At 45.4% G+C, this 23,450-nt stretch overlaps 2 protein-coding genes across 3 annotated transcripts; one reads left to right on the plus strand and one right to left on the minus strand.

Moving 5' to 3' along the window:
• The first annotated feature begins 796 nt into the window (after positions 1–796).
• Positions 797–5,393, plus strand: mylpfa (myosin light chain, phosphorylatable, fast skeletal muscle a). The gene is made up of 7 exons (XM_086183875.1): positions 797–870; positions 1,901–1,993; positions 3,142–3,217; positions 3,462–3,566; positions 3,825–3,903; positions 3,996–4,044; positions 4,641–5,393. The coding sequence occupies exons 1-7, from the start codon at positions 868–870 to the stop codon at positions 4,740–4,742; spliced, it is 507 nt and encodes a 168-aa protein (XP_086040001.1). The 5' UTR covers positions 797–867; the 3' UTR covers positions 4,743–5,393.
• Positions 5,394–8,525: 3,132 nt separating this feature from the next.
• tbc1d10b (TBC1 domain family, member 10b) lies at positions 8,526–23,424 on the minus strand. 2 transcript variants are annotated; one of them, XM_086185181.1, is made up of 10 exons: positions 22,976–23,424; positions 21,099–22,094; positions 20,371–20,470; positions 18,508–18,615; positions 16,460–16,566; positions 16,065–16,179; positions 14,100–14,165; positions 13,825–14,014; positions 13,473–13,627; positions 8,526–13,062 (listed from the first exon to the last, which is right to left on the minus strand). In XM_086185181.1, exons 2-10 carry the CDS (start codon positions 22,073–22,075, stop codon positions 12,160–12,162), a joined length of 2,721 nt encoding a protein of 906 aa, XP_086041307.1. In that variant the 5' UTR covers positions 22,076–22,094; positions 22,976–23,424; the 3' UTR covers positions 8,526–12,159. The 2 variants fall into 2 exon arrangements, with proteins under 2 accessions (XP_086041307.1, XP_086041308.1); XM_086185182.1 differs by lacking the exon at positions 22,976–23,424 and adding an exon at positions 22,785–22,968.
• Between the last annotated feature and the right edge of the window lie 26 nt (positions 23,425–23,450).

Genomic DNA, 23,450 nt, shown 5'->3' on the forward strand with positions numbered 1-23,450 from the left:
TAATTACCCTCTGTTCTTTGTGCAGTGCTGTGCACGAGCATGTGGAAGTGTGAAATATGTACAAAATGTCATGAATATCATCAATAGGAAACCAAATAGAAAGCAAAAGAATGAAATTAAGATGATTAAGTCGTGCAAGTATTTTCATTAATGCACAAGAGACATGCAAGTATTTCTACTCCTAAATGTGACAGTGTATTATATTATGTCACGCGCTGTTTTACTCCGGCGAAAAGGAGGCGTTCCCGCTGAAACTCCTCCATCACAACCCCAATGGGAAGATCCCACCTTTGACATCATTAATTTGCCTCCACCTTTCAAATTAAATTAAGAAGCCGAGCCGTGCACATACAGGGTAAAAGCTGCATCGGCTGCCGAGGGTATAGAATACTTGTATCTCAGTCTGTCGTATCGCGATGGGCATCACAGGCCAAAAATAAAACCAGCGAGTGGCTGCTGTGCCTCTCTGCAGGCAGATGGAGGTGAACAGAAGGAGGGTGGAGAGACAGTGGTTCATCAAGCTTCTATGTACCGAATGTCCTTATTAGTCCACGTGGGACTTCAAATCTTCGGCATGGTCCCTCAGCTATCAGGTTTACTTAATTCCAAGACTCCTGGGTCTATTTCTGATCTCCTGTAAGGTGATACAGTGACCCGCCATTCTGTCTCCTTCACTTTTGCCATCAGTTCATCCCTGACTATCCTCTCTCTCTCTCTCTTTTTTATCCCCATCCAAACTTGAGGCTGTGTCTAAAGTTAGAAGAGCCTGCGGAGGGGTATATAAGCCCCCGGGGATATTCGTATAACGCGGCTTCACTCTATCTTCTCTTCCTTGATCAGCCGAACCTCCACCCTAACCGTCTCAAGATGGTGAGTACCAGGGTCCCACATCTCTGCACTCTGCTGCTGATGGAAATATCTCCCGCCGAATCAGAGCAGCTCTACGGATTCATCCACCTTCTTCTTCTTCTTTTTTTTTTTTTTTAAGCTTGAACTAATCATAAGACAAAGATGGAAGCTTCATTTCCAGTAGATCATTGGATACTTTCTGTGGATCTTACAGTTTTTGCAGTTCTAAGGATGCTTGGGTGCAAATGTGTTTCTACCGGTAAACGCTGAGGAGGCCAGGTTGCATGCGACTGAATGAAAAACAAATTGTCATCACGTAGGACAATGAGCTGGTGCCAGGGTCGCACTTGGGGTCAGGGGTCGCGAGGTGAATCTGAGGGTTTGCAGGATGATTGGTGGGAGCGTTACACAGAAAAATCATATTTTTCTATTTTTCTCTGAGCTCCATTTAATGTTTAAATTCAGTGAAAATATATAAATAAAATAAAACTAAATATTTTAAAAAGTAAAAATGATTTAAATATATATGATTATATTATACAACATATATTGATGTTTTATTGGTTATTTCATTTTGCATTTATATATTACAATATTTTATCGGTTAATTATACATTTTACGGAGGTTGTTTTTGTTTTTTTTGCAACTCACCAGTTCACTAGTTTCTTTTGCAACATTCGTTTCCCTTCACTTCACGGTGACGCCGCTAACGGCATCGCCGCAAACGCCGTTTGACTCTCACTCACAGCGACGACAATGGTGACGACAATTACAAATACATTTAACTTGATGAGCAGGTTCATCACAGCCAGTACAAGGGGCATTAACAAAGCCAACTGCCTGAAATAAAGGTTAAAAATGACAAAAGTAGTGGTGAGAGGAAGGAATGTATTCTACAACTTGTTCAAGCAACTAAAATTCGAATCACAGTGTACAATTTGTGCTTTTTCTCTCCAGACTTTTCTTCTTATCTTTTGGTTTCTGTGTGTTTTCACATCTGTTCCCATCACAGCTGGTTTACTCTCTTTCGCCCACGTGTTTGTCCCTCAGGCACCAAAGAAGGCCAAGAGGAGGGCAGCAACAGGAGACTCCTCCAATGTGTTCTCCATGTTCGAGCAGAGCCAGATCCAGGAGTACAAGGAGGTGAGGTGGTCCGGCCTCAAAGCAGCGTCACAGGGGACATCGCGCGCCACGGCTGAGCGGCGCAGCCTCAGGAAGCGCCAGACGCCTTTATCACAGCTGGCCCGGGGCCAGAGATTTGTCAAGTGTCTCCGGTCCTGAATTAAATTTCATGTTCATTTGTCAGAGACCAAAATTAGAGTTTGATTAAGCAGCTCTTGGTTTGGTTGGATCCGTTTTCACAGCAGTTGCTCTTTTGCCTGAGCAAACCCCCCACCCTTCCAGCCCCCACCCCCACCCAATCTCTCCTGACAATTTAATCAGCTGGAGAATGTCATGTCATGAAGGAGCGCAGAAATTTCTGACACCGTCTAAAATGCTCCATATGTTGGTGACCTCTGACCGCCGCTCCAGCTGTCGCTCAGACATCCGAGCGGAGCAGCGGACGTCGGGATGTTCGCACATTCGGTGCTTTTGAAGAGGGATGAGGGATTTAAAAAAAATAAATAAACAAAATAAATGATTTGGTGAGCAGAGGGAGAAAAGCGGGGGTGTGAAGGGTGTGTGTCGGAGGTCAGTCGGGTCAGGAGATGAGATTTTATAAGGACGCGCGGCCAAGTGATTGAATAATGATGTCGTCTGTGCTTTCAGTGCGTTGTCAAGACTCCAAATAGAGGAAACATTCCTGCCACGATAAGTGATACACGCTTCTTGAGTGGCACTTAGGGAATGCCTGACATGATGATTAGGATGATATTAGCACGCCTCACAGATAGAAAGATAGCAGCCAGGGAAACGTGTGTGTGTGTGTGTGTGTGTGTGTGTGTGTGTGTGTGTGTGTGTGTGTGTGTATCAAGGCAACAGGAAGACGGACACGGTTTGGCAAAGTCCGAGATCTTGAGTTTCATAAATTGCGGAGGTCAAGTAGATCACTCAGCTGTTCCTTCATGATACTTTCCTAAATTAACATGTAAGGAAAAACCGTGGAGTCCCACTCAAGGCCGCCGCTGCCGCCGCCACCACCGCCGCTTTTCTATTTTTTGTGTCAAAGATACTCCCCCAGCTGCCATTTTAATGGAAAAACAGTTGACTGAGGGGGTCCTTAAGAATGTAAACATGCCCCAGCCCCCGGCCCCCCTGTCCATGAAGCTAAACCCTCCTCTTCCTTTCAGGCTTTCACAATCATCGACCAGAACAGAGATGGTATCATCAGCAAAGATGATCTGAGGGACGTGCTGGCTTCAATGGGTGAGTGTTGTGGGCCCAATACTTGGTATCGATATCAGAGCAATGCTGAGCCAAATCACTGGGTAAAATATATATATATATATATATTTATAAATATAATTGGATCCATTGGCCAAAATTCCCATGTAAATGCCCAAATAAAGACTGAGAAAAATTCCATGGGGGTAAAAGTGAGCATCAGCAGGTACTGGAGGATGTGGTGTCAGCATCCGTGTGTGATCAAGTGGTGCCCGTCTGTGTCCAGGCCAGCTGAACGTGAAGAATGAGGAGCTGGAGGCCATGATCAAGGAGGCCAGCGGCCCCATCAACTTCACCGTCTTCCTCACCATGTTCGGAGAGAAGCTGAAGGGTGGGCGTCTCATCACTCTTCATTTGTTGTGTACTGAATTGAAGTTAAAGTGGTTGGAAGTGTCTCTACCTCCTCCTTTGAACTCGCGTGCTTCCATTCCATGCTTTGTACTCTGCAGTAGTTCATTTACCGTTATCGTTCTGGTCCCCCCCCGAGGCCCAAGGTGGTACTGCAAGATGACCTTTGCTAGCCGGTTAGCTTGACCAACGACAACTTCTGCGTAAGAGTTACCTTCTCTCCTCTTCCTGTCCCCGCCAGGTGCTGACCCCGAGGACGTTATCCTTTCCGCTTTCAAGGTCCTGGACCCCGAGGGTACTGGAACCATCAAGAAGCAGTTGTAAGTATTTATGTCTAGGACTTTACCATCAAATATAGGACGCGTGTATGTGGGATGTGCTTCATTCTGAACGTGTAAACCTCTGTCTGCAGCCTCGAGGAGCTCCTGACCACTCAGTGCGACAGGTTCTCCAAGGATGAGGTAAACTTTTATTTATTAAGAGCTTCATTTGCTTTCGAAGCAGAGCAAATAGGCTGAGCCAGGGACCAAACTCTCCCAAATACAATCCCTCAAAAAAAGAAAAAGGAGATCGTTCGTCACGTAGGAACGAGTCCCACGATCCAGATGCAAGCGAGTAGTCAGCATTCGGTGGGACACAAGTGGTTACTATAATTCTGAGACCTTTAAAAATGTTGACGCATAAAAAGAGTAAATAAAAAAAATCCACACTGGTGAATTTGTGTGTTAGTAGCATGACATTAGCTTTACGCTGCTAACAACCTTATTTACGCTTTTAAAAAAGCATACAAGTGGTTTCATTTGGGGAAATTATCCTGCCGAACAACACGTTTAAGTCTCATAAACTTTTTTTTAGTCATGCAATAATCCAAATTTCATAATACTAGTAGTTTTTTGGTCTCAGGCATCCATAGCAACGCTAACTTCCGGGTTGATTGGACTACAAAAGTATCCCTGTTGCACTCGACGTCATTTGGCCTCAAATGTTTGCAATGTCGTCCTCTGAGCTCCCTCGACCGTCACCTCCGCCTGACTCCCCCCTCGTCTCCTCCTCTCAGATCAAGAACATGTGGGCCGCCTTCCCCCCAGATGTCGCCGGCAACGTAGACTACAAGAACATCTGCTACGTCATCACACACGGAGAGGAGAAGGAGGAGTAAAGAGAAGACAAGACAAGACAGCCATCCCTTTTGCTATCCTGCCTTCCCTGCCTCGTCCTGCCCTCCGACCCTCCGTGTAAACCCGTGAGCTCCGGCGCTCACCACCCAACCAAAGACTCGCCCCTCCGGCACCGAGGGGGCCGCCGCTCACGGGGTGTCTATGTTTGCTTATGGGGAATAGGGGATGTTTTCAATAAAATGATCCTGTAACATGATTTCCAGCAGCGGGCTTTTCTCGAACACCTTCTCTGTCTTTGCAACCAAATCCTGTCTTCTCACCTCTGCCCGTCCCTCCCTCTGAAGGTGAGGGGACGCGGGAGGAACAGGAGGACCTCATTCCCTATTCTGAAGACGTCCTCTTGGGTATTGGAGGTGAGAGGAGGGAGGGCGTCTGTAGGCTCAGAGAGGAAAAAGATGTCTCCTTAAAGCGACGGCAACTTTTTCTCTTGAAAAATTTCAAAAAAGAAAGAAAGAAATGAAAACTGACCGAAGGGGAGGAGAGAAAGGGGCGAAAGAAAACATTAGAATCTTCGATTTCTTTCCCTCCTCTCCTTCCTGCGTCCAGAGATTTCTCCATAAGCTGCCTCGACTTTGACTTTCCTTACCTTTCCTGTGTAATGAATAAAGGGACAAACTGTGAATAAAATCTCTTTTTGTACAATAGTATCTCTGTTCAGTGGCTCTGTGGGTTCCCAGACAAGCCGAGTGCACCGAGTCATATCTCTTGTGCATGTTTAGCGGCATCTAGCGGATCTTATCTGGAACTGCACGCATGAACAAAGCCTGCAAAGGAGGCGAAAAATGCATTTTTTTTTTCACGCTTGTTTGGTCGCCAGCTACACCACTTTAATTTGCTCATAAGCCACAATATCACCAATCATCGGCTGTTGGCCAGTAACGGAAACTGGGATACGTAAAGCTTCTAAGGTCGTGAAGTTAAAGGGGGGAGGGGGGAGAACTGCACCTCACAAATTAGGAAAAAGACGAATTCAGCACACGTCTGTCAGCAGAGTGTCAAGCTGAAACGTTTCAGTCTGACAATTTGTTCGTTAGTTGATTCGTGCACAGCGTCACCTGGTGGAAGGAAACGACAGGCGGTCGACCGGACCACCTCAAACGTGGCTCAGGAGCACCTGCAGAGCTTGGTGATGGGTCACGGTGAAGGACGCGAGGTTTGGCCACTGTGGTGAGGCGGCCATCTTTGACATTTGGCCACAGAGCAGGAAACTGCAGCAACTGTACTCCTCCTGGTCAGGTCTTCGGCAGACTTCAGACTTTGCCGTCTCGACGTGACACGCAGCCACGTCGAACTGCGGATAGGAAGTGTTTATGCTCCAGCGCCACCTAGTGAATGCGGGAGGTGACATTTCCCCCTGGAGTCTGCTCTTGCATGCAAAGAGAGAACATTATCAGCTTATGTCCTTCTGTCACACACTAAGAACACACACACGTATCTCAGTCAGGAGTGGAACGTGGACCTCCACTGCTCTAAGCTCTCTGAGCGCGTTCCTCCAGGTGACGGAGAAAACAGCCATCAGCTGCCGGTCAGCACGGAGTCTGAACCTGCAGCTATTCGTCCAGACTCCTTGTGCTCCAGCTGAGGCAGCCAACTTCCTCATTACCTGGTTAAAAATAAATGGCGACTGTTTATTCAAGTCAAGAGCCTAATTTCATAACGGTTCCAAAAATAGGAGCTTCAGTCATATGACGGCAACGACTGGCCAGGCACATGACCTCGAGCTTGACCTGTTGCTCCGGCTACACCATATTTTCAGACATTCCAGTTAATCCAATAACAACATTTCTACCAGAGTTTTGGGATGAAGAAGAAGAAGAGCCTGAAACATGAATTAACTACTGCAACTGATAAAAAAAAAAAAAAGCAGTGGAATACTGCGATACACGAAGAGGTCATTTTAAGTACTTCCTATTTAGCCATTTTGCAAGCTGTTATTATTAAAAAGTGCAATTTCTAAAAGTAGCGTACATTTTTTTTATGTGGTGGAGGGTACATTTACTGGATGTGCTTCTGCTTTCTAGTATTTCCTTTTTGGCTTCTCTACACATCCAGTTCATTCTTGTACTTTTTAGAGAGGAATGAGTTAGATTGGGGTTTTTTTTTTTCCTTGCAGGACTTTTACTTTGAATTGAGTATTTTTTATTTATTTATTTATTTATTTATTTATTTTTTAGCTGGAGTGGAACTTTTACTTCCATACTACATCTATGAACCAGTTTTCAAGGACCCCAGAGTGAATCCTGGGGAAACAAGATTTCTTTAGAAACTTCCAAAGAAGCTATTTATGGAAAGAGGGCATCCGCATGAATATGGATGAATGAATGTATTAATCTCATTCAGTCTTTTGCCAAGCTTTGATAAGCATTTGTGTGTGTGTGTGTGTGTGGGGGGGGGGGGGGGGCACAGAAGGCTCAAAGCTGCTCACCCATGACAAATTAGAGTCAGATAAATGTTAGCAAGCGATTAGCGTGGAGGGAGTTAGCAACAAACCCAGCAGGGCTGTTGGGTTATTGTCACCTCTAATAAATACAATCAGGAGGGAGTGTCAAAAATGAAACAACCGCTGGAACTCAAGGATTAACGGACAAGATTTTGTTGGGCAATGGTTGAGGCCACCTGACATTAAGGTGATAAATCAGGAGTGTCTGGGTTTGTTTTTTTTTTTTTTCTTTTTTCTTCAAAATTCGGCATAAATGCCCACCGGGGTATTTGAGGATGTGCTGGAAAGATTTTGGCCGCCAAAGGTCAAGGCCACTCTGACAGGAAACTGAAGGATGCAGCTTTGTATTTCTGATAGTTTCTGAAATTCAGAGTCCCAATGGTTTGGTTTGTTTTCATCCATCCATTTTCTACCTCTTATCCTGTTAAGGTTCGTGGGGGGCTGGAGCCTATCCCAGCAGCCTTCAGGCGAGAGGCGGGGTTCACCCTGGACAGGTCACCAGTCCATCACAGGGCCAACACATAGAGACAGACAACCATTCACACTCACAGTCACACCTACGGTCAATTTAGAGTATCAATCAGCCTCGTCCCCTCTTGATGTCTTTGGACTGTGGGAGGAAGCTGGAGTACCAGAGAGAACCCACGCAGGAACAGGGAGAACATGGAGACTCCACACAGAAAGACCCCGTGCTCCAGCCGGGGCTTGAATCCAGAACCTTGAGGTGACAGTGGTGACCACTGCACCACCGTGCCGCCGCCCTTATTTCTCATCGTTTCATACAATTTGCAAGTTGACCGAAATTCAAAGTCCACATGGTTTGGATTGTTTTCGTACAAATTTTCTACTTGGGGTGGGGAGAGAGTGTGTGTGTGTGTGTGTGTGTGTGTGTGTGTGTCACAGTACTTACCTCACATTCCAGTTACGTCACTCAAACATACTGGGTGTGATACAAAGACTTTATCATGACAGAGAAAGAACCTCCTCATCCTACACATTTCATCTCAAAGTCCACTTCAACGCGGAGCAGGAGCCCTGCTTTGCGCCAACGACCCAGGCCGGTGTTGATTTCATGACCTGTTTCAGTTTAGCTTAAATAAAAAAAAAAGATGTTTAAGATTCCACCGATTAACAAAAACAAAGACCCTTTATGTTTCATCGTACAAATACCAACGGCAAGAAGGACAAAAGCGACCAGATGACTTAATATATTATGGTTTATTAATCACAAATGTCATTATCTTCATCAATTAAATACATCAGCTGTAGATCCGAAGGAATGAATTCAATTAGCTACGATTTTATTTCACTTTCGCCAGAGTGACGTGTAAACTTAAAAACATAAAAGACAAAACAGTATGGGGAGAGAAAAAAAAAAAACCAGCGCAAAGGCGTGTGTGTGTGTGTGTGTGTGTTTTTTTTTTTCTTCTTGTATTTTTTGCGTCAGCGGAGTCGTTCTGAATTAAATGAAATCAAGAATGTTTCTAAGATCAATGCAGAAACGCACAAAGGACCTGACAGACATGGATTTCGTCCTCAGTGTTGCAGAGCTGAGCACTGATTCCACGGGAGGGGATCATCAGCAGGCGTGAGATTCATTTGATCACCGCGCCTCCTCGAGCCCTCTGAAACCGAGAGGATGTATTGCTCATAAATACCCAGGGGTGGGGGGGTGTTTGGGTTAGAAAGTGTGCTGAAGCTGAGAATTCGGTTCTCCCCCACCCCCCACCACAATCTGAGGTGAAATCAGTGCTGCTGTCGCCTCAACAGTCGTGACGGAGGAAGGCTTGCATAGATGTGTTCAGGTTCTCCTCGCTAACACTACTCTAATCTGTGCCCACAGGGGGAGCACTGGCGTCCAAATGGAGGAGGAGGAGGAAGAGGAAGAGGAGGAGGGGGTGTGTGATACCCATACACTGAAATAAAAGGACACGGAGGACATGTTGGCTACAATTACACAAAAGTCCCTCTACTCCTTACCTACAAAAACAGTACAGTTAAATGTTTTTGCCATCAAATGGTTTTACACTAACTAGCTGGCACCATTTATTGTATACTGATGGGGTTCAGTGCCGTTTAATGAATGCATAAATATGTTACAGTACAGAACACTGAGTGTAAATAGGTTAGGGAGTTAGTCATCATGAATGTACACAACTCGGTGAGACAGACATGTTCAAGATCTCAATTCAAATCACCTCGTAGCATATTACACAGTACGATTAAGACCTTCCACTCCCAAAACTTCAGTCTACATCACTCGTCTCCCACTCGCCAACGTCGCGCACCGGTAAGGTGGAGACTCGCGAACCTCAGCTGACCCACAATGATACAACAGCGGAGACATGCGAGGGAGCTGTGAAGAAGCAGAGAGGACTGAACGTGCAAAGAAAAATAAACATTTTTAAATGATTCCCCCTGCAACGACACGCCGTGCAGTCAGCCATCCTTCCAGTCAGCCAGGTGTCTTTAACTCTCATAGAAAAATAGTTCGATCCAAAATGATGATGATAATAATAATAATAATAATAATTATATACTATATTTGATTAAATTAACCACTTTATACATAAATACATCAGAGCCCAAAGGTCAACGATCAGAGGTCAATGCTACATTGGCACGCGCAGCACCTCCATTCAAGTGGCTTCCTATCGGTCATCAAGGCACAGATTTCAAGCTGTGAAACCGGCCTGCTGACACTCCGCCAAGGAGCTCGTTTGAATACGAAACCCAGTTTCCAGGAGTGGGTAGTATGAGCTGAAGAGGCCGTTAAACTGTGGGTCAGATTTCCATCTTTTTTGTTTGTTTGTTTGTTAAACCAGCCTTGGCGGAGGTTTGCGCTCTGCGGAGTGCGCCCTTCTCGTTCCCTACCCTAACGGAGTGGTCGACTTCAGTGGGGATTCGTGACAAAACCACAAGTGCAAAAGTCATCCTTCATTTTCTTTACTCTCTTGAAATCACATTCTGATGGGTCAGTGAACTCAGGTCTTCACCCACATTAAAATTTGGCAAAAATAAAAGGTGTATTTGTTCACAAAAGCAAACTGGTATCACACTGACAGGTGGGTATTTTGGTCTGCAGGACTTGTTGCCTGGTCTTCGCTGGGTGTTGCATGTTTACATGCGACCAGAATACTGACTCATCATGCTCGAGTCACTTAAAGAAGAACGCCAACTTTTTGGGAAATATTCTTGTTTTTCATCGCCTCCAGAGCCAGCGGGGAAGACGGACATACTTCTCTCCTGAGTTCCATTGGGGAACTGAGACCCAAGCTAGTTAGCTTAGCACGATGAATGGGAGTGGATGGGAAGTGTTGGTGTGCTTCCGTCCAAAGTCACCGAATGAATCAGGTTAAGGATGTTGGTTTGTCTGGAATAATCCTTCCCATCCTCTCTGACAAAGTCGGCCTTGCTTCGGAGCAGCAGTCCCTCTTCCACTCAACAAGTTTTGAAGTGCTGCGTCAAATCCCGGCGTCCAATCTGGAAAGTAGTTCCAGTGTATCCGATACTAGCGTAACAATGTCTTGCAATTTTTGATGTACTCAAAACAAATGCTATTTATATTAAAATCCATTCTGGAGGAAAGTGTATCCGGGGCCCCCGGTAGTGTTGCCAACCAACGTGGAGGTTGCTGGTTGGGCTCCTTGTGTTGGCCTCAGCTTAGTTAGGCATCCAAGAAGCTGGGTGAGGGGTCGTGTCCTGCTCACTAGCACCTCCGCAAGTCATTCAGGGCACTTTTTAAGGGTGGGGGTGGGGGTGGGGGACTCTGGGTAATAGTGTGATCCTTTCGTGAACTATGGAATCCTAGTGAAACTCCTCGCCATTTAGGTGAAAAGATGCACCTCCACTTGGATGTGGGGGTCCCCAGTCTTCCCCAAAGCAGTAGAGGGGGGGAGAAGCAATGACCAGCTCAACTTGAAAGGTGGAATTGGTGATGTACAACCGGTGGACGAGGGGAAAGGCCAAAAAAGGTTTTCTTTTTTTTTTGTGGATGGCTTTTAACAGAGGTATAAGACGGCAAACACGCTTACGTCCCAAAAAGTTGGCATGTTCCTTTGAAAGTGAGAACTGGACTCAAAACAATAAACGGCTCCCCTCGTTTCATCGGGGGTTAAAAAAAAACCAAAAAAAAAACACAAAGTGAACAGCCACCGCTCCATGGCTTCCGTTTGTGGTTGAGGTCTCTACCTCCTCATGTCGGTGTTCATCCCTCTGTTTCACATCAGATTCATTCCAATGACAGAGGAGCGTAATCATTATGAGGGTCTGACTTTGAGGCTGAAAATTGGAGAGGCCACACAGAACAGTAACACGTTTCACTAAACTATTAAGGCACGCACTCACAACATTTAACATGACAATAAATACATCCTCAACATCCAAAATTATGAGCATTTCTGTCTTCAGTTCCTGCGTTGCAGGGGTCTTCTCCTCCCCCCAGTGACCAGAGTTGAGAGCTGACAGGGTGTGTGAGTGCTAACAGGATCCTATGTACTATATTTACATTATCTATGGCACCGTAACTATTTTTGCAAGCTTTCGGTTCAACGATCCCTTCAGTTGATGCTTCTCAAACCACTGCCGTCATTCTGATTAAAATAATAAAAACAGATTTAAAAAAAAAAACAACCAAAAAAACCTAAAAAGATAATGACTGTGACATCCTGAAAATTATTGTGGCTCACAGCCCATGCTCCAGTTGAAAAAGGAAATTTGTCCCGTCTAAGTGATAGCATTGAGTGAGGTGCAAAAAGCCCCTCGAGGTGCTATTAAAACCGAGATCCAGATTCCTCCATGAATGTCCTGCATCTGAGTCTTCATAATGATGGATTCTACAGGAAGACAACCCATTTGTTTTATTAATCATTCTCTTTTGTCCCCCTGACCTCCTTTTTTTTTTTTTTTTTTTAAATTCAGCGTCCCTATTCCTCATCCCGGAACGACAGGGTGGAAAACTAGGCCGAATCTTTCGCTGCTGCAGCTCCGTTTTTGTCCTCGGCCTCTCCTCCCCCCCTGTCCTTTTTCTTCCCTCCTTTCTTCTTCTCTTTTTCTAGCCGCTCTTTCTCCTTCCTCAGCCTCTCTCTCTCTGCCTTTTCCTTTTCCTTCTTCTCCTTCAGCTTTTTCTTCTCATCTTCCTTTTCTTTCTTCTTGTCTTCTTTGCTTTTCTTCTTTTTCTTGCCATCCTCCTCTCCAGGTGGGGCGTCTGCCACTGGTTTTGAATCTGGACACGGCGAGAGGGGAGCGTTGTTGGCAGTGGGAGAGGGGATAGTTGGAGTGATCTGCTCAGAGACGATCCAAGGAGAAGGGGACAGAGTAGTAGGTGGTGGTGGTGGTGGTGGTGTGCTTTGATTTGGTGATGGAGGCTGCACCGAGGTGCCCTCTGGGGCTGGAGCGGACCCACGCGATGAGCCAACCAGTGGGCTCTGAACCTGTGGTGCAGCTGCCCTCTGTCCTGCCCCTGGAGGAATGGGTGGTTTGTGGCTGGGGCCTCGACCCCCACTTGAACTTCCTACAGGTGGTGATGGAGGCATCATGCTCTCCATTCCTGAAGGACCTGAGAAGGATCCTTTCTTGGTTTGGGAGTGGAACGGTGTTCTGGACTTGCGGAAGCCTGGGAGTGAGAGCAAGCTGGAGGAGGCCCTGAGGGGTCCTGGTGGAGGAATCGAACTCGCCAGGAAAGAAAAGCTGCCGCCGGAGCTGATGGAGGCAGCGCGGCGTTTGTACTCATAGATGGCCCTCGTACCGTGGAGGCGGCGGCCTGGCTGGTGTGTCAGCTCCCCTCTGGACTCCCGCCACTTCCTCACCTGGATGTTGCACTCGCGCTCTATCAGTGCCTCCGTCACTGGGAGCAAAATGATCTGGACGACACGTCAGACAGACAGAAAGAGGAAGCAAAGATCACTAGACTGAGGGGCACTACGGGACAAAGTGACTCACAACGCGTGTTGTTGAGTAACAACACACAGGGTTTACCGTGACATGAAATTTAAGGCTTCTTAAACAGAACAAATGTGCATCAGAGCCATGGACAGGAGCCCAAACCAGCTCTCAAAGCAGTTCTGACAAAACTGCAACACTAAACAAGCATTGCTGCTTTGACTCTAAAACATGATCACTGCACTCCACGTGTTTTTTGTAAGCAGCTGATCCAGGATCATGTCTGAGTTTATATATTCTAACCTTAAATTCTGAAAATCTAATTTCAGACTTTTTAAGGATCCACTGGAGCAGGAGCAGCTTTTGCCTATGGTCATGCTCTGGGACCCACCTCCTGTACCAGCATCTCCTCTCTGATCATGTCAGGCGAGATGCTCCTCAGGCGCTCCATGGTTTCATACATGCCCTGCAGCTCCCGCAGTTTATCCACCGAGCCAAGCATCTGCTTCAGTAGCACCAAGCCCACACGGAAGACTATCTTCACGCCTACAAGCAGACACTCAAGTTACTTCTGTCAAAACAAACCACGCCCAACCACAAAACTCACAAACCACCCAAAACATCAAGCAAGCAACAAAAATGTGGACTGTAATACCACAACTTCTGATGAGATTGTCATTCGTCGTAGATACTTGGAAATTAATTAATTAAGAAGAGATGTTTTTTTCGGACGTGATTCGTACCTTCACAGAAGAACATGTCCCACACTCGCAGCACACAGGCCCAGGGTAAAGTGCGTGAGAAGATACACATAAACCACTCCGTCATGTAGAGAATCGGGTCGATCTTGAACTTCTTGAGATGACGGTAAGCCATAGGACAAGTGCGCCGCAACAGAGAGAAGAAGATCTCGCCATCCAGCTGGATTGCTTCCTAAAAAAGACGTGTGACAGATTCAATAAGAGTGAGATCTTGACATCAAGCGCAGCACAAACAGACTTTTTGTTCATTGACTCACCAGCCCAGCGCTGTAGTAGCCAGGAAGGTACTTCTCACATATCTGGACCAGGCACCAGAAGGCTTGCTGTGTAACAGATCCACATGAAAATTAGGTTTAGCCAGTCTAAGACAATTTACACTGTCAAATTTATAGTTACCACTATTTTGAGGGCAAAAAGGAACATATTATAACAGAGCTTTAACGGAGCTGCACAGGAAGTAGCTCTAAAACCCAGAAGTGAGTCGGTCTCAAAGTCGGTGGAGTTCTGGAATATTTTTGGCTCGAGGGCTGGTCAAAGATCAGTGGCTCACACTAGGCTTCAGATACTTCCATGTTTTGTTCTTCATTGTAAAATACACATCAGTAAAAACTACAGTTGCAAGTTTTGAAGCTTTAATATCTTAAAGCGCATAAACAAGGACTGCAGAGTTTGTCATCAACATGAAACATCACCACGACTAACGCATAGAAGAAAGAAGAGCGAAACTAGCAGTGGCGTTTGTCTGGTCACAGCCTGACATTAGATAGTGACGGTGGAAGTGGTGTTCAGCGAAGAACAAGTGATGATCCCGCTGTAAGTCTCATAATCTCTTGTTTGCCAGAGAGCTTATTTACCGCAATAATCTAAACTCCAATGTAAAAATTGTTGTGGAGAGCAGCCCTGGCCTGCAGGGACTCTGGACTCCACAGCTGATATAAAACACTTGTGTTTGGAATAAGGACGGGGAGAACTGTGCTGATCTCTTCAAAGCAATTATTTTAAACTTTTTGGTTTTTTTTAATCAAACAGGAAACCCACAGAAACGATATTTTGAACTCCTTAACCTAAATTAGCAGAGGAGCAGCAGGCCCATGACCTGTCCCCTCCGCTCATAAAGAATCTGCTACGCTAGCAAGCCAACACAAGAATAATTTTCGAACTTTTATAATCAGCACAAAACCAAATGAACTGGCTGAGCTCGAGCGCATGGTTTCATGGTTGTGACTTAAATACACAATCTTTCCTTTTGTTCAACTGACGCTGATGGCGCTTTCTGTAGATAAAGTGCTTTCCTTCCAGCCAGAGGCATCCTCTGCAGTAACTGTTAAACTGTTACATAACAGTGTTGCATAAAACGCACACCTGCTTGAGCATAACTAGCTCACAGCATTCTCACACAGCTGACACCCTTTTATGTATATGGGTGTGAACGAACTGTCAGAATACAGAGCGGTCCTTGTGGTTACTTGTCAGTTCACACGTAGCAAAGAAACCTGTCCCAGCCAGAGTCCTAAATCTACAGTCTATTCAGTCACCTTTCAGAAGTGGGACAAGTCTGCTGTTGTTGGTTTTTAATCTGGTTAAGAACCCCAGTGAAATATCTCTCATGTCTGGTGAGAGAAACAAATGGAAAGTGACCGGCTGTGAACCAAAACTCAGGTGCAGACCTGCTCACTCGCCCGAAGAAACCACAGAATGTGCTGGTTGTTCGTCTACTGGAGTGAATATTTCTGAAGGCAGAGCAGCAGATTGTGATGCTTCAGTTGCTTTTATCAAATTCTGTTTCATGTATCAAGCTGCAATAAGATTAACAAGACAGAAGGGATTGGAATAATGGAAGAATGTAGAGTTGATTTTTATCAGTACTTTAATTAATTCTCGTGCAGCAGCCCCTCTCTCTCTCTCTGATGTGGCAGAGCTCCTCCCTCCCTCCCTCCCTTCCACCCTCAGACTACCAGCATCCGTTCTCCACCCACAATGCACTGTTTTGGTTTGCTTCCTCTATTAAAGGCTCATTTGGAAACAGCCCAAGCGCTGACTTTTCAGGAGCACCATGGTCCGATTGTTTGGTCCAAAAATAGTCCGGAAAAGTCCAAGGAGAGTTTTTACTCCTGTAATTTTTTTTGCATCAAAGACAAAAATACAGAAAGTCCTGACCAGATGAGCTGGGTGAGAAAAAGCCCTACATCTTCAGGTTTATATCGACTGAGCAGAGTGCTGACCTCAGCCGGCATGTGCATGAGCAGCACTGCAGCCACAGGAGCCTGGGCCTGGCAGTAGCCCTCGTCAGGCCGGTAAATGGTGTACGCCTTCAGGATCCGGTACAGATCCTGCTGCCTGCAAGAGACAAAACATCGACATTACCCAGTGGCAAAGACCACCAAAATATATGACCTGTTCACATCCTTCCATCTATCATATTTTGTCACTTTTTCCTTGGTTATATCCTGAAAATCCATGATTTTTTTCCCCCGAGGAATTGTATATTTCCTGACATATACATGAACATTAGTACAAGTACAAGGCTTGTGTGCACTCAGGTGCTCCTCTGGTAACTGTGTGTGAATAATTCATATGTAACTCAAACAGAGGATGTGTGTGTGTGTGTGTGTTTTACCCGTGGCCACCGCGAGCAGCAAACATCTCATGGAAGGGGAACTGTCTGTGTAGATCCTTCTCTATAATATCCAGCCATTTAGCCTCTCCTGGCTCTCTCTCCAGTTCCTCCAGGGGGAAAAAAACAAACAGGCAAATCATTAGTAGATCAAGAGTCAAACTCAGGGTGCTTAGCCTTATGCAAGATATCAATGTGGATTTAACAGTTAAGTTCTGCATGCGACCATGACACAATTAAAAAACAGAAAGGAGAGAGTGCAGACCTCCAACAAGGGCAATAGCCTCAAAATATTTCCCATCACGCAAAGCTGGATGGATTTCCTCATCAGTCTTTTGGACTACGAGGCCTGAAATACATCGGGTTCATCCATGACACCTAACACGTGTAGTGACGGTCACTTAGTCATGCAAGACAAGAACATGACCATGTGACAGATTGTTATTTTTTTAAATTGTTCCCCCAAATTAATTTACATCAATCAAATCGACTATAAATAAATCCTGTGTCAATACAGAATACTTAGAACAGCTTAGTGTGGAAGGCTGGCTGTGACACTCGACACCACACTTAGGTTACACAAACATGGACGACCCAAATCCATTTAAGGCGTGAAGACTTTCATAGCTGTAAGTAATAAGTTTGTAGAATTAAAGAAAGATATATGATACAGAACATTTGTGTTCTGAGAAGCCAATAAAAATGTCAAAAAAACAGACCTATATTGCAAAGTAGGGCTGAACAATTTTGAGAAAGTGTCTAAATGCAGTCATTTGGACAGATATCATGATTGGAGGCGGCGCGGTGGTGCAGTGGTCAGCACCGTCGCCTCACAGCAAGAAGGTTCCAGGTTCAAGCCCCGGCTGGAACACAGCATCTTTCTGGGTGAGTCTGCATGTTCTCCCTGTTCCTGCTGGGTTCTCTCTGGTACTCCGGCTTCCTCCCACAGTCCAAAGACATCAAGAGGGGACCAGGTTTATCCAGACTCTAAATTGACCGTAGGCGTGACTGGGAGAGCCAGTGGTTGTCTGTCTATATGTGTTGGCCCTGCCATGGACTGGTGACCTGTCCAGGGGGAACCCCGCCTCTCGCCTGAAGGCTGTTGGGATAGGCTCCACCCCCCGCGACCCTCAACAGGTCAAGCAGTGGAAAATGGATGGATGATGGATGGATGATGATTTGATATGTGTGATTAGAGGGAATGTTTATTTTCACATCACTATTCTGTTTACTGAAAACCCCCTTAAAATCATACAGGTGTTCTTTTTGTGTGGATCTTTATCAAATAAACATGTTTCTGTAGAAGTGATGTGCAAGGAGAACCACAACGCTGTGTTTAAAACACTCTTTTGTTTGAGTCTTTAACAAAAATGCTGCCTGACTGCGCTTTGAAAGTTGGACGTATTGCAATCGTCTTGATTGACTGTGCAACCCCATCGCAGGGTATCATAAAGTGGGAGGGAAAAAGCCTGGATCTGCTTCACAATTCCATGGGTTCTTCTTTGGTCCACCTTTTAGCCATCTACCAAGTTTCATTTAAATAGGATGGGAAGTTTCTGCCCAACTAGAGCTGACAAACTGCAGTGAAAACATACCCTCCCTATTTGAGGCAACATCACAACAGAAAAACACTCCAGGAACAATACAAGTGGACTGCTGGAACCCAGACCCAGCTGACCCCCCCACCCCCCCAGCATGAATGCAGAGTCAGGGACCTGACAGGCAGGATTACAGGTCCTGATAAGAGGCTTACAGCGTCCTACATATGCGCCTGCGTCCCTTTACGACCACTGGGGATGCCATTTCCCAACTCAGCCACTCTTTATAATGGTTCCCAGTTAGGGAGTGGAACTTCTGCTGCATATTCTTAAATGTCAGAAACTCCTTTACAAACAACTTTACAAAGAGAGCAAAGACAAAGACCTGAAACCAAAACTCCAACTGTATTTAAGAATAACTGATCTAAAACAAAGTTTCAGGACTAAGAGACTCTCAAAATGTTTGTGGTGATGACGACATTAATGTGGTTAATCATATATTAGCAATAATACCTCAAATTTATCTTTGTTGGCGTCTAGGAGCTCCTGGCTGTTGGACAGCAGCTGCCAGGCTTTGGCCCTGAGAGATGATGGAATCCCTTTCCTGCAGCGCATCTTCACCTGCAAAAACATGCACAAGAAAACAAACTTATCACCAACTAATGAATGTCAATAACCGGTTCATTATGCATGAAACTAGTGCGGCACGATTCGGTGAATAATTCACATTCTGCTGATTTTGTACAGCACTAATTAACGTCAATAAACACACACTGTAATGGGTCTGCTTGCCTGCTTATCAGGACAAATGCACAAAAAATACAGGGAATTTTGTAACATGTGTTTCCCAACTCAAACATGCAAAGCTAAGCAAGAATAAATCAGTGTAATATTGTTTCCAAAACAACTCGTCACTTGTAGTCATTCATTCTCACTTCTGCTTCTCCTGTATCGTGGGGCTGCGTAATGGTAAATGGACTCAGTTTTATAGAGCGCTTTTCTACCTTAGCGGCACTCAAAGCGCTTTACAGTGTCGTCTCATTCACCCGTTCACACACACACTCACACACTGATGGTGGAGGCTGCCATGCAAGGTGCCAACCTACTCATCAGGAGCAATTATGGGTTCAGTATCTTGCTCAAGGACACTTGGACATGGTCACCGGGGTCGAGGATCGAACCAGCGACCCTTCGGTTGCTAGACGGCCACTCTACCCCTGAGCCATGCCGCAATATGGACATTAAAAAAAAAAAAAAAAAAAAAAATAGTCATTATGGTTATCAACATGCAACATGATTTTTTAAATAAGAGGGATCTAATTCTCTATCTAATTATTACATTTTCTTTTATTTAATGACAAATCCATTATATTGATAACAGTGTGATTTCTGTTTGGATCCATTTCACCCAAAGATGTTTTCCAAAGTGCACCTCTGCAGCAGGATTTCCCTCAAAAAAGGTATTTCAATTAGCTTTTCACAAATATTACAATCAGCCATATTGTGATTTGGATTGAAGAACAAGCAGTGATGTTGTTCGGTACGCGTCCTGCATCCCTGACGCATTAAAATATGAAAGGACGCAGTAAATTCACTATCCATGCGTCCCAGGGACACACCTCATTTTTCCCATGAAAAACCACACATTGTAAACAACAACAAGAGTTTAAAATCACATTGAGTAGCAAAAGAAACCTCGCCGTCAGCGGACCTGACGAGCGCTGTTTCAACCCTTTGCGCATTAACTCAGCGCAGACATGATCCCCTTGAGTACAGTATCGCGACATGCTAGTTTAGCCGCTACAACAACAACTACAATTTCATTTCAACAATTAAAGATACGGACTTCTTAGTGGTAAATAAATTCACATTTCAACTGTTATATGCTGTGTTTACTCGATGGTTTAACGTCTAGGGGACGTGCTCTAACGAAATAAATAAAAAATATTCCGGTGGTGGCTGTGTGGCAATAAAAAAAAATAAAAAACAACTTTTAATGGCGAAAAAAACATTTTGAACATACCTGCTAATTATAGCCATACCTTACCATACCACCATTGAGAGAGTGTAACACTACAATTTAAGCAATAGAAGAATATAAGAAGTAGAAAGAAATACATTTTTTAATTGGGGACCCATTGAATTTCCCAGGGACCCACACAAATCACCACCTGTGGGTCATGGGGACTCACTATATTGAAAACCTATCAACATCTCTGAGTGCGCAGCGCTACAGTGCAGGGGAGCTGGAACCTATCTCAGCCTCTTGGGAGAGAGGCGGGGTACACCCTGGGCAGGTCAGCAGTCCATCCTCTGATGTCTTGCAATTAAAAATAAAACCTACAACATAAATATCTGAGAGGCAAACACGCGTACCTTCTGGAAGCGGTGTTTGACCCATTTATCCCAGTTGTTGAACATATCGATCCATTTCATCTCCCTCTGTCTGGCCACTTCAACTCGAATTTCTTTTTCACTGTAACAGCAACAGATAATGACATCATTGACATAGCCGGAAGTGCTCCTTTTTTTTTTAAATATAGATTAGTAACTTGGACAATATATCACAACTTCCTCTCTCTCATTCATCTATATTTTACATTCAGATAGTAGAGACCAGAATTATTCGAAAAGTGAAAAAAAAAAATCAGACAGAATCTACAGACGCATCTCGTGAAAGGAGAACCTGAGAGCAGATGGGTGTGAGGGAGTAAAGCATTGAATCAGTCAGAGCACATTGAGTCACAAAAGCGCTCTCAGCATTATGTGAGTCAGAGTAACATCAGATAAGGGATGGACAGATGCGTTTGGACACAGCAGAGAAAAACAGGAAAGAGAGGGTGAGGGGAGAGGTAGATGGAGGACAACATTAATAAACAGAGGGCAAAATGACAGATTTGACTTGATTTGTGTAAAAGTCTCCAATGGCCATAAACTCATGTCTCATGAGGTAAACACTGTATGTCAGCATGGAAACAGTGTAAAAAGGGGAAGTGTTTGGGTTTTTTTTTTCCCCCCTGTCACTGAAATAGACATTTACATGCCAAATTTCATAACAATGGTGGTTAGGTGTACCGGGAATATTTTGCAGAGTCGCCACCTACCTGCCTTCACTGTACTGACTCCCGCCCAGGAAGCCATATTTATCAGTGCGTCTGACAGCCAGGCCATTGATCTCTGAGTCCGAGCCCACAGAGCTTCCGTCCTCTCCCAGCCCAGACAGAGATTCCAATGTCCCTGACATCAGGCTGGCTGACTCTAGATAGCTGAGAGTGTCAGGGGCCGGCCTGGGGTTGGGCAGCTGGAGAGCAGGGGCTGGCTCGTGGATCAATGGGACTGTAGGGCTGGGGTGTTCTGCTCTGGAAGGGGTGCCAGGCTCCTCTACTTTCATGGCTTCGCTAGCTGTTTCAGGCTTTGGGGACAGAGGTGGAAGCTGAGGGCTTTGTGCTTGTGGAGATGGCGGAGCTCTCTCCTCTTCAGCTGCAGTATCAGTGGAGACAAGAGGAACTGTGGAGAGATCGGGGCCTGCAGGTTGGAGGTGGCTCGCTGTGAATGGAGCATCATCCATTACAGGATTAGGGTTGTGGGTGACATGTACACTGGGATACAGGATAGGACCTGGACAGATATCAGGAGAGGGCGATGCCTGTTGTGCTTCTCTCTGAGCGGATGCTTCATTTGACAGTGCTTGGGTCTCTGCTGGAGCATGTAAGACCTCTGTAGCAGCTGGGTTAATGGTCATTGACTCCTCTTTCATAACACGAGCTCCAGGCTCTGCATCTTCCCCCGTTGACTCTCCTCTCTGTGGATCAGCCTCGTGTACCAGTGATGAGAGGGGGGTCTCAGCAGCCAGTTTTGATGGATTCGAGATTGGTTGGGGAGGTGAGGTCAAACCCCCTATCTGTGCTGCGGGAGTGTTTCCAGTCAAAGCTTTGTCGTTGAAGAGGGAAGACTTGGGTACGGGCATCTCCCTGGTGGTCTCCGCAGCAGGAAGAGCTGATGAGGTGGGAGGGATGGATGGAGCTGCATGAGGATCACCTAACGCAGGTGGTGATGGGGATAGGGTGTAGAGTTCAGCCATGGTTCCACGGTGATCTCTCCTTTACAAACAGATAAAGTGTTGGAGGTGACTTTTATTAAGTTAAGCAACAGCTGTCAGTCCATCAGTCATAAAAAATAGCCCCACCAACATTTGCATAGTGGATAAAACGAGGAATCATTACTCCTGCAACTCTAAAAGTCAATGCTTGACACATAATATGAATACAATGTTGATAAAAACAAAACAATTAGGTATAAATGCATCTTATTCAAAGATAAATTCAGAATCTGCATCTACAACTTCAGAACAGTGATTCTACATAAAAAACAATATTACTAACGAGCATCAATAAACGTAAGGCAGTACTTCCTCTTTCCTGATGGCTAATAATGTGGTTATAGTAGTAAAAGGACGGTACAATTGTAAACCCGCAACTACATTTCTATTACACAGTAACGTCCCTCGGCACTCAATAACTTCACATTGCAAAAAAAAAAAAATAAATAAAAGCTTGTAATTATATAAGTAGCAACTCTGGTGTTCCGCATTACCACAATGCACATTCACCTGCTTATCAGTCAGAATGGCGGCAAAACATTGTCTACAATAACAGAGTCTAATACCGGTGCACGGGTATTTAACACCCACAACAAAGCGCCCACGGTGATCCTTTGCTGATGAAGCAGGTGGTGGAGTCTACAGACCGCTATCAGTTGCATGCTAACTGGTAACAACACCACACACTCACTTGGCATATCCTCTCTGGAGGCCTCTCTCGAAGCGACACAACTTCCCGATTGAGCAAACAGGAATGATGGTTTACCAGAAGCTAATAGTCAACATGCTCCTTCGTGCCAGGCCCTCCTAATGCAGCGTCCACGGCCTTGGCCACTTGGCTGCACCGGTCAACCACTACCCCAACTCCGTTACTCAACTCACCCACGACCGGCGTATCACTGTGATCCGTCCGCCTGGAAAGCCAGGTGGTTCCTGCCCGTAGGACCCCCCGCCACAGCTCCGTCTCCACAACTTCCTCCGTGAATTGAAACACAAAGAACACGGGAGAAGGCACCGCTAGCTGGGAGCGGACCTGACAGAGACGTCCTGCGGTCGCTAAGCTAGCCAGCTACCAGCTAGCTATGTTAGCTCAATTTAGCCTAATGTAACTATTAGCATGAGCCGATAGGGTCCTGTTTCTGTTAGCCTCGCTACCGAGCCGTCACTCCACTCACACGCGCGGTTTACTGCGACCACTCTCACATAATCAAACAAGCATCTTATTGACCGTCAACAAAAACAGACTTTCTTTGTTTTAAGTTATCATAGAAAGGCGGCTGTGACACATCCAACAACCGCCTGCATTTCCTACTGACAGCTACGTGCGTGTGCCCGTGTAACGTCGACGGGCACACGC

Source organism: Aulostomus chinensis, chromosome 18, assembly GCF_037954235.1.
Source record: "Aulostomus chinensis isolate RoL2024-O1b breed Wild chromosome 18, RoL_Achi_v1.0, whole genome shotgun sequence".
Lineage (NCBI taxonomy): Eukaryota > Metazoa > Chordata > Actinopteri > Syngnathiformes > Aulostomidae > Aulostomus > Aulostomus chinensis.